We start from the raw sequence: 18,384 nt of genomic DNA, 5'->3' as shown, positions 1-18,384 counted from the left end.
CTAGCACACACAGCGACCACCAGGCAGAGGTGCGCAGGCAGGCTCTCCCCAGTTTAGAGTCGCTCAGAGGAAGCAGCTCGTCTGAAGCACGCTGGGCGATCTCCAGCTGTCGGCCGCGAGTTACCAGAGTAGGGTCCAGACCAAGAGCTGGCAGTGTAGCCACTGCCACCCACCCGCCCAGACCCTGGAGCAGCTGCGCCGGCTCCTGGCCTGAAGGTGCTGGTGCGGTTGATCCGACAGTAACAGCTGAGATGGCTACCTGAAGAGACTTCTTTGCTGTTCACCAAACTGCTCTCCAGGGTCTGCCAGGCTGTGCTTTCCCTGAAGCTGTCTAGCGAGTTAATATTTTCATCTGCAAAATCCTTCTCCTTCTCAGGTACACAAATAGGAGACACTTCAGGGCACACCTGGGTTTCATCCAGCATTTGAAATCTGAACTGTTTAGCTTTATCCCAGCCACCCAGCTTGCAACTGACTAAGTTTTGAGGAACATCTCCTTTATTCCTGCAAAAGGAAAATTAGCTGTGAAGAGAGACAGGATTTTTAAAGCTAAAACACTATTACCTTAAAACAGAATTCAATGTAACAAGAGAATGACAATTGAAAATACTTCTAATTGAGTGTAAGCGAAAAGGCTACTTCAGGGCGAAAATTTAGAAAGATACACATAAAGTGAAAAACAAACAGGCAAAGTAAAGTTCACTCTACAGAAATTCTTTAATCACAGCTTAAAACCCAATGGTGTAATTTTAAGTGGCAAACTTACTCTATTAAGATCACCATATTTTTGCTCTGTCCTTCTTGCAGAGTTCCAAAATTTGTCACCCTCGTGACTTCAATATCACCTTTGTTTCTGAGCAAAAGGGCTCCACAGTCCTCTTCGGCGGTCTCTGCAGCAGGAGGGAAGCCCCTGGAGGAAGCACCACAGGGCGCTGTCAGGTCAGCGGGCAGGGGCGTCCCGAGGCCCTGCCCTACTGGGCGGCACCAGCCACAGGGGGCAGGACACGGAGCCAAGCCCCAGAGAGGTGACATGGAAGGACACCCTGAGGACCTCTGGGCAGAACAGCAGGTCACCCTCATGAAAAAACCACAAGCCTGCTGACTCCAGAGGAGAGGAGCCCCCGCAGTGACCCTGAGGGTCTGAGAGCGGGCCGCCTCCACCAGAGTGTCCCGAGACCCAAGCCCCCTGCACCCAGAGGGAAGGGCGTTCAGCGCTCCTCCTCAGACCCTCCCCTCAGCTGTAGGGAGGCGCTTGGCTTGTCAGGGACCCATTTCATTGGGAAAAAGTCTGGCTTCAGAGTATCTGAAACTAAAGAAGGATTTTTATCTTCAGAAGATGAGCAGATGCCACCCTCCCCTGAGGAGGGGCCGTCCATTCGCTCTGTGCTGACACGGCTGTGATGTGCAGGTGCTGCGTCCACCACTCACTCGCAGCTCCTTCCCATCCCTGACCCACCCCGTGCCACTCAGAAACGGGCTCCTTCACACCTGCCCCTGCCCACACACCGGCAACATTCTTGACCTCAGCCTGCCCGCCCCCTCAGATCCGTTTCAGTCACACACCTCCTCCCATTTTCCTCGCTCCCTGTCTTCCCCTCCTTGGCCACACAGCCAGCGCTGCCGAGCCTCCCCCCAGCCCAGCGTGCTGTGGGGGTGGTCATCTGTCCTACAGCCGGCCAAGCACCCAGGGGCTGTGGAGAACTGGCTAATGGGCTCAACCCACCCAGAGCCTGGGGGTGGGCCTGGGAGACCGCCACAGGCTGGGCCTGGGGGGGGCAGGCCCTGCCTCGCACACAGCGCTGCTGCTGGCCTTCGGGCCCTTGAGTGGGCGGGGGACAGTGGGTCTGAGGGCAGCGCAGCATCCTCGACGTGGGGCTACAGCCTGAAGGCAGGACCAGCTCGGGAGGAAGCAGAGCCAGGGCAGCGGCACAGGGCACGGCGCACGTGCTGGGCCGACGGGCTCCCTGTGAGGACAGCTGCTCCCGGCAGACCGAGGGGCCTCAGGGGAACATGCCTGGTCGTCTCCCTCCTGGGACCAGCTCCCCTCCCTGGATGGAGCAGAAGCCACTGCAGCTGGGGCCCGAAAGAAGCTTGCCTGAAGCTTGCCACCCACAGCCAAGGAGCCCCTGCCCATGCCCCCACCTACCCCATTTGGCAGATGTGAGTCCTCTGGAGACAGAGAGCTGCAGGGAAGGCTAAGGGAAGTGCTGGGGAGAGGCAGACAGGTGGAGCAGTAGGGACCCGGAGTCCTTCTGATGGACACACTGGCCCTGAGGGTGTGCTGGCAGCTGTTTCTCCTGGATGGTCAGCTGGGCCAGTCCCAGCCACCCTCCCACAGCCCACCCCTGCCAGCAGCCAGCAGGAACCCAGTTAACTGCAGTATAAAGAGGACGGTCAGGGAATCATGTGTCTCAACAACCTGGGGTCTCCTGAGAGCAGCACGAGGTTCTGAGCCACTATGACACCCGTGTGGGCAGGGCCTCGGCTCCTGCTCCAGGCAGCTGGTGGCCACCACGATCACGTGGCAAGGGTGGTCCTCACACCCCTGGGCCCGTCAGACAGACTGAAGCCAGAACTCCTGAGCTTCCCTGCTGGTAGGGGCGAGGGCAATGTGTCTCACACGCTTCACTGATTTGCAGATGGGCCGAGTCATTCTCCAAAAGGAGAGCAAGCCCCATGGAGCAGGCAGAGGTGGCCACCAGGTGGTCTGGACATGGCAGAGCCGCCTGCCATGTCCCCTGCTCTGCCCACAGCCTACCCACAGCACACCTTCCTGGCCAGGCCGGTAGCCCACTTCTCCCGAGATAGGCTCCCCGCCCTGCGGCTCACAGACCCTCCTCCCACACATGGCCTGCTCCTGTGAGATGGGGCAGTCCTAAGGCACTGCACTAGGGACAAAGTGCCCCTAGGGGAGCACTAGGGACAAAGAGCAGAGGCAGGCAGGACGCGGGCAGTGCTGCTGCTTACACCTGAGCTCAGGAAGGCCTGGAGTGCTCACCAACATGTGTCGGAGGTGGAACGTCACTGGGACACAGAGAGAAGAATACGGATACAGCAGATTCAGTAACGCTAAAAATTTGCCGTGTATAACCTGTTCTACGAAACACCAATGTGTAAAAGCATGCAACTCACAGAACCCAGGAAAACAGGAAGATCATTACATGAGACTGAGGCTCAACGGGCCACTTTCCACTCAGCCTTCAGCCAACCATGAAGAGCCCTCAGTGCCCAGGAGGCCTCGCTGCAACCTGCCGGCTCAGGGGGTCCTGTTTTGTTGAGCCAACGCTCAGCTGCACCCTGGGCCCGCCCGCCTCCTCACCACGTCTGCACCGGAGTCATGCACAGCGCCCTCCACACATAGCAGGACTGGCTGCTCTCCACCACCACTGCGCTGACCAGATCGTGCCTGCGCGGCGTGTAGCCTTCCGGAAGCTTCAGGGAGTCCAAGGTGAAGAAGATGCAATCATCGATCACCCCGTTCCTCCCACAGAGGCTGGACACGCAGACCTGCAAGCACAACACGGGCTGGCAGCGCGTGCACAGTGGGGCAGAAACCAGCACCGGGAGGGCGGGGCTGCCGTGGCCAGGGAGGCGCGGGCTGGCCTCTGGGGAGAAGCAACGCCCCGGACGCTGCCGGCCAGGCAGAAGCCCGGAGGCGAGGCGGCGGGAGCAGCCCAGGGCACACTCCGCCTCCTCTCACAAGCCCGACTCCCTCCTCTGCTCCAGCCCCGACTCCCCAGACCACAGCTCTGCTAGCAGCACAGGCAGAGCCCACACCCGCTCCCTGGGCTCCACCATCAGCCACTTGAACACTGAGTACCCCCGTGACCTAGAATTTAACTGTGCCAGCATGCCGGCCAGCCTCCAGTCGTCATGGTAAGAAGTCAGGGTCTTCTCTGGCCAAGACGGACTGTCACTTGACCTGACCTCCTGGTGCATCCAGGACCCATGGACACTCGAGGCCCGGTACCTACCCGGTCTACGCGCTTGTACCTCAGCGGCTTCACCGAGATGGCCTCACTGTTCCATGTGCCTGGCCGGATCCAGTACTCGGCCTCCACCCAGTCTCCCTTGCAGGGCTCGAAACCTCCAAGGCAGGGAAACCAGGCAAGTTACTTGGTGACATTGAAACATTACAGTGTACAAGAGACTCTGAAGTTACCTTTCAGAGCATTGTTATTACATGTATATATAAAGTATATATTATGTATGTTAATTATATACAACTACCGCACAATTGCACTCATCTCACACGCTAATAAAGTAATGCTCAAAATTATCCAAGTCAGACTTCAGCAATACGTGAACCGCGAACTTGCAGATGTTCAAGCTGGTTTTAGAAAAGGCAGAGGAACCAGAGATCAAATTGCCAACATCCACTGGATCATGGAAAAAGCAAGAGAGTTCCAGAAAAACATCTATTTCTGCTTTATTGACTATGCCAAAGCCTTTGACTATGTGGATCACAATAAACTGTGGACAATTCTTCAAGAGATGGGAATACCAGACCACCTGATCTGCCTCTTGAGAAATCTGTATGCAGGTCAGGAAGCAACAGTTAGAACTGGACATGGAACAACAGACTGGTACCAAATAGGAAAAGGAGTACGTCAAGGCTGTATATTGTCACCCTGCTTATTTAACTTCTATGCAGAGTACATCATGAGAAAACACTGGGCTGGAAGAAGCACAAGCTGGAATCAAGATTGCCGGGAGAAATATCAATAACCTCAGATATGCAGATGACACCACCCTTATGGCAGAAAGTGAAAAGGAACTAAAAAGCCTCTTGATGAAAGTGAAAGAGGAGAGCGAAAAAGTTGGCTTAAAGCTCAACATTCAGAAAACGAAGATCATGGCATCTGGTCCCATCACTTCATGGGAAATAGATGGGGAAACAGCGGAAACAGTGTCAGACTTTATTTTTGGGGGGCTCCAAAATCACTGCAGATGGTGACTGCAGCCATGAAATTAAAAGACGCTTACTCCTCGGAAGAAAAGTGATGACCAACCTAGATAGTATATTCAAAAGCAGAGACATTACTTTGCCGACTAAGGTCCGTCTAGTCAAGGCTATGGTTTTTCCTGTGGTCATGTATGGATGTGAGACTTGGACTGTGAAGAAGGCTGAGCACCAAAGAATTGATGCTTTTGAACTGCGGTGTTGGAGAAGACTCTTGAGAGTCCCTTGGACTGCAAGGAGATCCAACCAGTCCATTCTGAAGGAGATCAGCCCTGGGATTTCTTTGGAAGGAATGATGCTAAAGCTGAAACTCCAGCACTTTGGCCACCTCATGAAAAGAGTGGACTCATTGGAAAAGACTCTGATGCTGGGAGGGATTGGGGGCAGGAGGAGAAGGGGACAGAGGATGAGATGGCTGGATGGCATCACGGACTCGATGGACGTGAGTCTGAGTGAACTCCGGGAGATGGTGATGGACAGGGAGGCCTGGTGTGCTGCAATTCATGGGGTCGCAAAGAGTCTGACACGACTGAGCGACTGAACTGAAATGATACACTGTATGTAATCATACGTAATACATAATTATATGTAATTGTATGCTATGTAATACAAAGGTATATACATTATATTATACATATATAGCAATTATACATACATGCATATATAGCATCAGAGAAGGCAACGGCACCCCACTCCAGTGCTCTTGCCTGGAAAATCCATGGACGGAGGAGCCTGGTGGGCTGCAGTCCATGGGGTCGCTAAGTCAGACACGACTGAGTGACTTCACTTTCACTTTTCACTTTCATGCACTGGAGAGGGAAATGGCAACCCACTCCAGTGTTCTTGCCCAGAGAATCGCAGGGATGGGGAGTCTGGTGGGCTGTCACCTATGGGGTCGCACAGAGTCGGACAGGACTGACGCGCCTCAGCAGCAGGAGCAGCGTATATAGCATACATATAACCAAACACTGTGGTTGACAACTGCGAGGTGAGCTCCAGGAGGCACGGGCGTTCATGGCGCTCCTCTGCCAGCTCCATCAGACGCTAGGAGCGGCCCCCCATCCTCCTCATCAAGGACACGTGGGCACGTGGCGACACAGGGAGGTGTGTTCACACCCGAGGCCTGGGCAGGTGCGTCCGCCCCAGCTCAGGCAGGGGAGCCCTCGGTGTCCCCTCAGTGTGCCTGAGAACTGGCAGGGCAGCAGAGAGTGGGGAACTACAGGACCAGGGACGTGAGGCAACAGCTGAGCCGCTGTGGTATGTGGTGGAGCTATACCTGCTGATAACCTTTTGGTTCTTTTGTAATAAACATTTTTATTAAGCTGAGAAGACAACAGTGCCTAATAACATACTGAGTTTGTTTCTCAAGAAAGCTGATGATAAGCACAGAGCAGCCCAAATGTCTATGGACATTGCTTCTCACACAGGGGCCACCGAGCATGGCACGGGCAGCACAAACCCACAGGAGACACAGCTTCTGGGCGCCAGCTTCCAGGTCGGTGAGTTTTTTAGGAGGATGATGCCCAGAAGCACAAGTTAACACACCACTGAGAAATCTTTACTTGTTGTTTCATAAGCCATGCCTTCATTTATCAAATAATTGATATAATTTTGCTAATTTTTAATTCTATATCTCCCAACACACGCAAGAAGTGAAGCAATAACTACTACTGTGCTAGCTGTATAAAAGTTATTTTAAAGAGAAAAACAGTGAAGCAAATCATAAACTAGTTCATTTTTTTGCCCCATCAGAATCATGGAATCAAAGCAAAGATTCTGGAAGGCTATTCTGTTGAAGGAGATACATCGGACGTTATTGTGAATGCTGCTGTAATTCAGTTAAAAACCCAACACTGGAAAAAGATTATTTGCTTTCACCATGACAACACACGAGTGCAAGTTCCGATGGAGTTGTAACAGCAACAAGATCCGTGCGCACTGAGAAGCCTGTGGGGCAGCAATGTGCAGGAACCACCACGTGCCCACAGGCCCAGGTCTCCCCCACGCTGTGCCGGTCAGTGAGTGAGACGACAGGCTGCAGCCACGGAGACTGACAGGCGCGTGCAGGCAACTCAGCCTCCGAGCCCCGTGGCAAAGCCGGTGCTGAAGCGCGCAGCCCGTGCAGCCTGGCGGCCTGCTCCTCTTGGCTGCCCCGCAGTCTGAATTTTACAAATGGTTGAACCGCTAAAGAAGTTCTTTGTAAATCAACCCTACAATGGTGTTCCTTCCACTTTTTACAAGTGAGAGCTCCAAATTTTGGTTACACTTTGTTCAAAATCAGTTGGCAATTTTTAATTAAAGTACTCAGTAAATGTGGAAGCAAACAATCTTCGGGTTTATGGAATCCCTAGGTGGTCCGGTGATTAGGACTCAGTGCTCTCACTGGTGAGACCTGGGTTCAACCCCTGGTTGTGGAGCAAGATTTCACAAGCTGCGCAGCATGGCAGGGTGGGGGTGGGGCAGGGTGGGGGTTGAGTGGGAGATGGAACAAAAGAAAAAAAAAACCTTCAGTTTTAAGACCTTTGTGAACTGCAGTTATTGAGAATATAGCCTGTAAACACGACATGGTGACGCTCGCTCCCAAAGAAGCACAGAGAACCTGAAGCAGTGAGACCCTGTGTGATGGCTCAGCTCAGAGCTGAACACCTGGACATGACGCCTACCGCCTGTGTGAGGAGCCTTTCAATCGAGCTCTTTTAGTTTGATAAACCGATATTCAGCAATGAATAAGGTAAAACCATCAAGGCCTACAACAAGTTTACAGCTTCCAAATTTGCTGCAAGATTAAAAAAAAAAATCACAGAGATGACTTACTTGATAGACTTTAGTTCATGAAAATATTTGAACACCTTTGTACTTACAGAGGTAAACTAATACTTCTAAAGCATCTGGACTAAAAGAGTTAAGATGTTCCAGTAGGAAATAACCCAGACTTGTTAATGACTCACATTCACCAGAGTTTGCTTTGAGCTTACTAGTATTTCCTTAATTAAAAGGTGGCTCAGTGGTAAAGAATCCACCTGCAATGTAGGAGATGGGGGTTCAATCCCTCATCTGGGAAGATCCCCAGCAGAAGGGAATGGCAACCCACTCCAGCATTCTAGCCTGGGAAATCACATGGACAGAGGAGCCTAGTGGGCTACACTCCATGGGGGTCGCAAAGAGTTGAACATGACTTGGCGACTGAGCATACAAAAGCCTACAAGGAGAGCCCATCAAAGGTTCCTACAATTTCAAGTTCATCGACCATAAAATGCAGCTCTGAGGAAGACTCTAGACCCCTGTATGAAAAAATGAAGCTAAGATAACATTGAAAAATGTATGTTCCTCAGAACAATACCAGTGACATGGTATTAGGGCTGCTAAAAAGTGAGAAGATGTTAATACACACGAACAATATAATGGCTACACAAGATTAGATTGCTTTACTATTCTTTAACGTGCCCAGGTATCGTTTTCTCTTTTTTAGAAGGAATTTGAGCACTGCAAATAGTTTTTGAATAACAGTAAAGGCCCACCAATATAATAAAATAAATGTGCTAATTGAGATTTATATACACACACACACACACATTTAAAAATGATTTTCTCCTAACCAACCTGAATGTCCCTCTAACTTCTCCACTGTGTGCCAGTTTGGCCACTCACTTGCCTGGTGCCCTGGTTTGGTCACAGTAGAGGAGTGAAGCCACAGGCAGGCCGCCACAGCACGGGGGTGCCGAGCCCAACCTCACTCCCACACCCTCCATCTGCTGATGCTCCCCCAAGGTGAATCCCAACCAGAAGGCAGAGGGCAAAGCTGGCTGGTTCACACAGGGCAGGCCTAGGGTCAGAGCAGGAGGAGACCTGAGTCAACGGGTCCAGCCTTGAGGTGGGGCCGCAGGTCAGAGGTCTGGGCTAAGCCCCAGGAAGCAGGAAACAGGTATTGGGTCGAGGCTTTCAGGGCAACACTCTGAGGACCTCAGGGATGCTGGTAGATGAAAACTGGTCCCTGGACGGGACACATCGGTCACTGAAGAGTCATCCAGACAGGGGCAGGGCCCCTCGACTGCACAGCCCAGCAGGGTGTCCAGCTTAGGCCGCCCCCCCAGGTTCCTCTGAGTCCTGCCTGAGGATGAAGCATGTGTAGGACTGTGTCTCCTCAGGAGGGGAGCAAGGGCCCACTCGTCTGGGTCTCCGCCTGCCTTGCTCCCTGCCCACCACTGGAGATAGCAGGCACACAATAGTTGTTCAAAAAATGATGCTGACAAATGATTTCTCTAGGCATAAAAACAGAATCTTGGATTAGCTAACGTGTGTGTGTTCAGTCCTTCAGTCGAGTCTGACTCTGCCGACTCCATGAACTGTACAGCCTGTCAGGCTTCTCTGTCCATGGGATTTTCCAAGCTAGAATATTACAGTGGGTTGCCATTTTCTACTCCAGGGGATCTTCCCAACCCAGGGATCAAACCTGGTCTCGTGTCTCCGATATTGGAAACTGGATTCTTTACCACTGTGCCATCTAGGAAGATCAACTAAAACCAGATGTAATTAAAGATGTACTCTCGGGAAAGTACCAGGTTATCCCCAAGTCCTATTTTACACTGGACACACCTAAATAAAGAGATCACAGTACCTCTGAGCATCTGTGACGTTGTTGTCCTAGATCAGGAGCAGAAATTATGGAAAAGGAACAGCCACCCAGGAGTTGGCTGCTGCACGACAAACGGCACAGAGCGAGGGGCGGTGTGTCGCCAGCGCCGGAGCCTGAGCTCGCCGCCGCTCCCCCGGCAAGCCTTCTCCCAGAGGGAGCCCAGAAGTGGTCCTTTCAGTGATGCGAGCAGTTACCTCAACCCTATTCACGAACATTTTTTAAAAACCACAAAAACGAATTGTAAATGTGAGGGAGACCTGCCCAGCACACCTTCACACACACTCTCCAGGGAGAAGTACGTGGTCTGGCTGATGTAGCCCGCGCGGTCCATCAGCGAGGTCACACAGCCGATCAGCACCCGGGGGCTGGGGTCAGACAGCCCCCCGCCGTGGCTCTTGCTGTCATCGTCCCATTTATCTGAGACGGCTTCCACCTGCAAGACAGACAAACCACCACTTAGGACATGCTGAGGACCACAAAGAAAGCCAAATACTGGCCAAGACCCCTTATGAACACTGAGGCAAAAATCCCAATGAGACAGGCGAACCGAATACAGCTGCATGGTAAGGGGCTGCACATCGTGATGGAGGGGTTCATCCCAGAACACAACCATGGCTCAACAAATGCAAACCAGTCACTACCATCCAGCAATCTGGCAGAACAAATGAAAAATTATACACAATAATCTCAGTTGGTGCAGAAAAGGCATCTGATAAAATCCAACACCTTCTTTATGATAAAAATACTCAATTAACTAGGAAGACACTGGAACTTCCTCAGTACTATAAAGACCACATATGACCCAGTGCTCCCATGACACTCAGTGGTGAGACTGAAAGCTTTTCCCCAGGATAAGGAAAAGGCAAGGATGAGTGCTTTCACCACTTCTGTTCAACAGAATACTGGAAGTCCCAGCCAAAGCAATTAGCCAAGAAGAAGAAATTTTAATATCCAGATTGGAAAGGAAGAGGTCAAACTATTTGAAGTTAACATAAGAGCTGACTCATTGGAAAAGACCCTGATGCAGGGAAAGACTGAATGAAGGAGGAGAAGGGGACAACACAGGACAAGACGGTTGCATGGCATCACCGACTCAGTGACACGAATATGAGCAGGCCCTGGTGGATGAAGGACAGGGAAGCCTGGTATGCTGCAGTCCATGGGGTCGCTAAGAGTTGAACACAACTGAGGCTGAACAACACCACATGATCTAATACGGGCTTCCCTGAAGACTTAGATGCCTGCAATGCAGGAGACCTGGGTTTGATCCTTGGGGTCAGGAATATCCTCTAGAGAAGGGAATGGGGCTACCCACTCCAGTATTCTTGCCTGGAGAATTCCATGGAAAAGGAGCCTGGCGGGCTACTGTCCACAGGGTTGCAAAGAGTCAGACATTACTGAGCAAGATCTTACATCCAGAAAATGCTGAAGAATCTACAAAACACCTGTTAGAGCCAATAAACAAATTCAGCAAAGTTACAGGATACAAAAATCAACATATAAAAATCAGCTGTATTTCTATTTACCTGTAATAAGTGATCAAAAAAAAATGGAGAAAACAATTCCATTTATGAGAGTATCAAAAAAGAATCAAATACTTAAGAATTTAACCAAGAAGGTGAAAGACTTGTACACTGAAACTGCAAATGTGACTGGAAGAAGCCAGTGTTACTCACTCAGTCGTGTTGACTCTTCGCGATCTGTGGACAGGAGTCCGCCAGGCTCCTCCATCTATGGGATTCTCCAGGCAAGAAAACTGGAGTAGGCTGCCATTTCCTTCTCCAGGGGATCTTCCTGACCGAGGGATCAAGCTCAGGTCTCCCACATTTGCAGGCAGACTCTTTACCGGCTGAGCCACCAGGGAAGCCCTCCCCAGGAAGGAAGGTAGAGAAAACACAAACAAGTGGAAACACACCTCACACCCATGGATTAACACGAAGACATCAATACTGCCCAAAGTGACTGATGGAGTCCATGCAATCTCTGTCAAAATCCCAATGATGGTTTTTGAAGAAATAGAAAAACCCATCCTAAAATTCATATGGAATCTCAAGGGACCTTGAATAGCCAAAACAATCTAGAAAAGGATGGACAAACTTGGAAAACTCACCTTTTTTTATTTCAAAACTTACTACCAAGCTACAATAATTAAAAGATTGTAGAGACGTACAAAACACCAATGAAACAGAATAAAGAGCCCAGAAATAAACCCTCACATATATGGTCAAATGACTCTCAACAAAGGTGCCAGACCATTCAAAGGAGAAAAGGTTTTCCATGTGGTGTAATCTTCTCAAGGAATGATGCTGGGAAAACTGGATCCCAGCATGTAAAAGACGAAGTCAAACTCTCATCCAACACCATATTCAGTAACTAACTAAAAAGTGGGTCAAAGATTTAAATTTAAGAGCTAACCCTATAAAACTCTTAGAAGAAAGCATAGGAGAAAAACTTCATGATCTTGGGATATTTTTTAAATGTGACATCAGGCACAGGCTATTAAAAATGATAAATTGGACTTCATCAAAATTTAAAACTTCGGTGCATCAAAGGATATTATTGAGAGAAGTGAAGAGGCTTCCCTGCTGGTCCAGTAGCTACGACTCTGCCTTGCAATGTGAGGACACTGGTACGATCCTGGCCTGGGAAGATCCCATATGCTGCTGAAGAGCAACTAAGCCCCTGCACTGCAACTACTGAAGGCCAAGTGCCCTGGAGCCCACGCTCTGCCACAAGAGAAGCCAGAGCACTGTGACTAGAGAGTGGCCCCTGCTCGCCAAAACCAGAGAAAAGCCTGCGCACAGCAACAAAGCCCCAGTGCAGCCGAAATGAATAAACTTAAAAGAAAAAGTGAAAAAGCCACAGATTGGGAGGAAAAATGTGTAAATCACACATCTGATAAGGGATTAGTATCAGAATATATAAAGAACTTTTACAATTCGATAAGAAAATAACCTGATTAAAATATAAGCAAAGGAACTGAAAAGACATTTCTCTGAAGATATATGTTGTTATAAATGACCTATAAACACATGAAAAGATGTTCAGTGTTACTAATTATTAGAAAAATGTAAATCAAAACCACAGTAAGACACATTCACTAGGGTTCAGTTCAGTTGCTCAGTTGTGTCCAACTCTTTGTGACCCCATGAACCACAGCAGGCCAGGCCTCCCTGTCCATCACCAACTCCCAGAGTCCGCACAAACCCATGTCCATCGAGTCGGTGATGCCATCCAACCATCTCATCCTCTGTCGTCCCCTTCTCCTTCTGCCCTCAATCCCTCCCAGCATCAGGGTCTTTTCAAATTAGTCAGCTCTTTGCATCAGGTGGTCAAAGTTCTGGAGTTTCAGCTTCAACATTAGTCCCTCCAATGAACACTCAGGACTGATCTCCTTTAGGATGGACTGGTTGGATCTCCTTGCAGTCCAAGGGACTCTCAAGTCTTCTCCAACACCACAGTTCAAAAGCATCAATTCTTCGGCGCTCAGCTTTCTTTATAGTCCAACTCTCACATCCATACATTACCACTGGAAAAACCATAGCCTTGACTAGACAAACGTTGGTCGGCAAAGCAATGTCTCTGCTTTTTAATATGCTGTCTAGGTTGGTCACAATTTTCCTTCCAAGGAGCAAGCGCCTTTTAATTTCATGGCTGCAGTCACCATCTGCAGTGACTTTGGAGCCCAGAAAAATAAAGTCAGCCACTATGTCCACTGTTTCCTCATCTATTTGCCATGAAGTGATGGGACTGGATGCCATGATCTTAGTTTTCTGAATGTTGAGCTTTAAGCCAACTTTTTTACTCTCCTCTTTCACTTTCATCAAGAGGCTTTTTAGTTCTTCTTCACTTTCTGCCATAAGGGTGGTGTCATCTGCATAGCTGAGGTTATTGATATTTCTCCCGGCAATCTTGATTCCAACTTGTGCTTCCTCCAGTCCAGCATTTCTCATGATGTACTCTGCATAGAAGTTAAATAAGCAGGGTGACAATATACAGCCTTAAGGTACTCCTTTTCCTATTTGGAACCAGTGTGTTGTTCCATGTCCAGTACTAACTGTTGCTTCCTGACCTGCATACAGGTTTCTCAAGAGGCAGGTCAGGTGGTCTGGTATTCCCATCTCTTTCAGAATTTTTCACAGTTTATTGTGATCCACACGGTCAAAGGCTTTGGCATAGTCAATAAAGCAGAAATAGATGTTTTTCTGGAACTCTCTTGCTTTTCCCATGATCCAGCGGATGTTGGCAATTTGATCTCTGGTTCCTCTGCCTTTTCTAAAACCAGCTTGAACATCTGGAAGTTCACGGTTCGTGTATTGCTGAAGCCTGACTTGGAGAATTTTAAGCATTACTTTACTAGCGTGTGAGATGAGTGCAATTATGCAGTAGTCTGAGCATTCTTTGGCATTGTCTTTCTTTGGGATTGGAATGAAAACTGACCTTTTCCAGTCCTGCGGCCACTGCTGAGTTTTCCAAATTTGCTGGCATATTGAGTGCAGTACTTTCACAGCGTCATCTTTTAGGATTTGAAATAGCTCAACTGGAATTCCATTACCTCCACTAGCTTTGTTCGTAGCGATGCTTCCTAAAGCCCACTGACATCACATTCCAGGATGTCGGGCTCTAGATGAGTGATCACACCATCATGATTATCTGGGTCATGGAGATCTTTTTTGTACAGTTCTTCTGTGTATACTTGCCACCTCTTCTTAATATCTTCTGCTTCTGTTAGGTCCCTACCATTTCTGTCCTTTATTGAGCCCATCTTTGCATGAAATGTTCCCTTGGTATCTCTAATTTTCTTGAAGAGATTTCTAGTCTTTCCCATTCTATTGTTTTCCTCTATTTCTTTGCATTGATCGCTGAGGAAGGCCTTCTGGTATCTCTAATTTTCTTGAAGAGATTTCTAGTCTTTCCCATTCTATTGTTTTCCTCTATTTCTTTGCATTGATCGCTGAGGAAGGCCTTCTTATCTCTCCTTGCTATTCTTTGGAACTCTGCATTCAAATGGGTTTATCTTTCCTTTTCTCACTAGTGTGGTTACTATCAAAAAAAAGAAGGAAAATAATTCACGTTGGTGGAGACATGGAGAAAGTGGAACTCTGTGCTGTTGGTGGGAATGTAAAATGGCGCAGCCACTGGGGAAAATCTGGTGGGTTCTCCAGAAGTTAAATATAGGGTTACCTTACATGCATGCTTAGTCTCTCAGTCATGTCCAACTCTTTGAAACCCCATACACTGTAGCTCCCCAGGTTTCTCTGTTCATGGAATTTTCCAGGCAAGAAGACTGGAGTGGGTTGCCATTTCCTACTCCAGGGGATATTTCTGATCCAGGGATCGAACCCATATCTCTGTCTCCTGCATTGGCAGACAGATTCTTTACTACTGAACCACCTGGGAAGCCCACAGGATTACCATATGACCATTCAATTCTACTGCAAGGTACAGACTCCAGAGTTGAAAACAGGGACTCAAAAGGTACTTTCCACAGCAGAATTATCTACAACAGCCAAAAGGTAGAGACAACCCAGGTGTCCATCAACAGGTGAGTGGAGAAACAAAATACAGTCTATACATACAATAGAATGTTATTTTACCATAAAAAGGAATGAAGAGCTGATTCTTGGTACGTGGATGTACTCTGAAAATATTATATTTTCAATAAGGCAGATACAAAAGGACTAATACATGATTCCACTTACATGAAGCATCCCAGGACAGTCAAACTCATAGAGACAGAAAGTAGAACAGTAGGTTATTATTTAGTGGGTATAGAGTTCTTATTTGGAATGATGAGAAGTTGTAAAAGTAGTCATATGGGTGCACAACAACATGAATGTACTTAGTGCCACTGAATGGCATCAAGAACAATTTCATGTTATACACATTTTACCATGATAAAAAAACCTAAACAAAAAAATGAGCAAATAAATCCAGAGGCCAGTAGAAATGAGCCAATTCCACAACTTTCACAGTGGAAGTCAGTTAATCCTACCTAGTGTTGGTAAATCAAGTGATACAGGCCTCTTCCAGAAGAGCTAAAAACAAACAAGGAAGCACCCTGTCTGAAGAGTCAAGAGTTCAGGTGGAGCATGAGGAGAAGGTGCTGCTCCCCAGGGGCGGCATGTTCCAGACCAAAGCAACTCCACAGGCCCTTCTGCCCTAATAGAGATGGTTTATGTTGGAAGCATCCAATTTGGCGCCACCAGTCATGTTTAGTACTTAAAATGTAGTTCATGAAACTGAGGAGTTAGTTCTAAATTTTACTTAATTTTAATAAATCTAAATAGCGACATATGGTTGGTAGATGGTATGTCATGACCATTTAAAAAAGTAGTTGAACTCAGTAAGTTTAGCAGATACCAAATTATATACCAAAAATCAACAGATTTCCTATAAGGGAAGAAAAAGATTAAAAATACAAAATAAAATCATATTGATAATGAAACAAAATCAATACAATTCTCAAAAACTTAAGAAGAAATCTGCAGAACATAAGCGAACAAAAAGAACACAAAGGAAGGCTTAAATAAGTGGGCATAATTTGTAGCTGGTAAAAACTCGCTCTGATCCATGTCACTTGACCTAAATGGAACCATGTACTCTGCGCTGGTCCAGATGAGTCCGAGCCAAGGAGGAGAAACAGCAGGATGACTCTAGTGTTCATCCAGAAGAAGAGGAAAGCCAGAGAAGCCCATCCACAGACAGGAAGAGGGAAACCAGCCTGCCACCCAAGGATGTGACTGTGCCACGGGGGCCAAGTGAAGGCATCAGCACCGACAGGGTCCCAGGTAGGTGGGATTCTGGGACCTTCCAACTCAGTAGGAAAGACTGGACCACTCAGCGGATGACTGGCGAGCTACCAGGAAAGAAATGTCTGGTTCCTTCTTTCAGTCCACACAGCCAGTAAGTTCCAGGGAAATTAGACATTTAAATGTAAATAAACAATTTTTCAGAAGGAAACCTGAGGGCATGTCTGAACTGAGAAGTGTGAAAAGCCTCTCTAAGGATTCACATAAAGCCCTGGAGCCACAAGGAATAGACAGACCCATTAACTATGTGGAATGAAACTTAATTCTGTAATGTAGAAAGTTTAATTTTAAATAGCTGAACCCAACAAACAAAATGTATAAAGGACACTAAAATAACTCACAGGAAAAAAATGTGAATATTTAGTCTATTTTAAGGCTTAAATGCAAATTAAAACAATAAGCTCACTTATCAAAGTGACTGGCGAAGATTTCCGAGATGCCTCAGTCCATACCCTTGCCAACATGGGTAACTAAAGTCTCTCATCCTGCTCCTGAGTATAATTAGCACAAAGTTCTTGAAGGATAATTTGACAATAACCATTAAAATGTTAAACATGCATACCCTCTAACTAACATCAGGAAATCAGAGAGTAATAATACTATTTTTTTAAAGAAAAATTTGCTGCAAAGTAGAGTTCATTAATTATCTTTGCTAACTGGATAACAAAGGATCCAAATAGCTATCATTTGTAGCAACAGCTTTTTAAATGACTAGAAGAATAGATAATGAAGTGGCAACACTGATTTCCTCCATGGCAGAGAACTGCAGGCTGCCTCTAAGAGGATGGTGGTGCGAAGCTCAAGGTGGAGAGAGTTCTTCCTCAAGAACTCAGGCCTTACCCGGATTGCTTTCAGTCCATTTGACACCATATTTTCTTCCACAACTGCAATAACTTCCTGTCCGACATTTAGAAGCACTTTGCTCGTCACAGCCTCATTGGAGAAGTAGATCAAATCATCAATCATGCCATAATCACTGCAGTACCTTGTCACGACACCCTGGACAGTTTTCAACCTGGTGTCACCTGAGACAGGTAAACAGAGAGGTTACATTGACCACAAAGCAAGTGCACACTACACTTGAGTCTCCCAGAAAACAGTGGAGCTCAGAGCATCCTTGTGGCTAGAAGCCCTGTGGGCTGAGAACCTCCCTGAAGAACAGAGTGCTCAGAATGCAGGGTTTTGGAGGCAGACTTCCTAGGTTACTCCAAAGGGCACAGGTGGTAGGCACCATGGGGAGAGCTCTGACTCTAGAGCCAGGTTGCCTGGGTCGGATGCCCAGCTCTTGCCCTGCCATCTGTGGAACCCTGGGCTAGGTCTGTGCCTGTCCTCATCTGTAAAATGGAGACAGTCACAGTCCAAGAGAGCTGTGTGAAGGTTATTACATGACAGAATGTGCAAGGCACAGACCTCTGAGCTGCTGGCACAGGCTGGGGGCTGCTTTAGAGCAGCAGTGGGGGAGTCACTACTGTGCACTCTTATCACCACTATTGTCTTTCTCATCACCAACACTACCAGCAGCAGGGCTAGGAGATTCTGTATTATTTCATCATACCAGAAATGGCTTCCAAGATGGCCCAGTGGTAAAAGAAACTAGCAGCAATGCAGGAGACCCAGGTTCAATTCCTTCTCAGGAACATCCCCTGGAGGAGGAAATGGCAAGCCACTCTAGTATTCTTGCCTGGAGAATCCCATTGACAGAGGAGCCTGTGGGCTATAGTCCACTGGGTTGCAAAGAGTGGGACGCAACTGAGCACTCAATCCTAGGCAGGCACTACTGGAAGATTCTGGGCCTGGGGGGCAAGTCTGGGGCAGAGCAGGCCTTCCCTCATCCACTCAGAGACCTGGGCCTGGAACTCCCGCTCCTTCTCAGACACAGAAGACACCTGAGTGTGCCCTGGTCCAGCTGGAAGCCCACTGAGGCCGAGCTGTAATCCTACTGCTGCTGAGAGGCTGCATTGATGGACAAGGCCAGG

The 18,384-nt window shown here is 48.2% G+C and overlaps 1 protein-coding gene across 1 annotated transcript in view; it reads right to left on the bottom strand.

Annotated features, from left to right (window-relative positions):
• The window catches only part of MOV10L1 (Mov10 RISC complex RNA helicase like 1), a 61,743-nt gene that overhangs the window by 42,494 nt on the left and 865 nt on the right, over positions 1-18,384 (bottom strand). The window contains exons 2-7 of the mRNA XM_018049080.1: positions 17,249-17,433; positions 9,867-10,029; positions 3,975-4,087; positions 3,320-3,507; positions 767-910; positions 260-504 (exon numbers count right to left, since the gene is read on the bottom strand). Coding sequence (XP_017904569.1) covers positions 260-504; positions 767-910; positions 3,320-3,507; positions 3,975-4,087; positions 9,867-10,029; positions 17,249-17,433 — 1,038 coding nt within the window. The remainder of the gene's footprint in view (positions 1-259; positions 505-766; positions 911-3,319; positions 3,508-3,974; positions 4,088-9,866; positions 10,030-17,248; positions 17,434-18,384) is intronic.

The sequence above is a fragment of the Capra hircus genome, chromosome 5, assembly GCF_001704415.2.
Source record: "Capra hircus breed San Clemente chromosome 5, ASM170441v1, whole genome shotgun sequence".
NCBI lineage: Eukaryota > Metazoa > Chordata > Mammalia > Artiodactyla > Bovidae > Capra > Capra hircus.
Note: the sequence above shows the minus strand (reverse complement) of the source record. Positions and strands in the feature narration are given on the sequence as shown.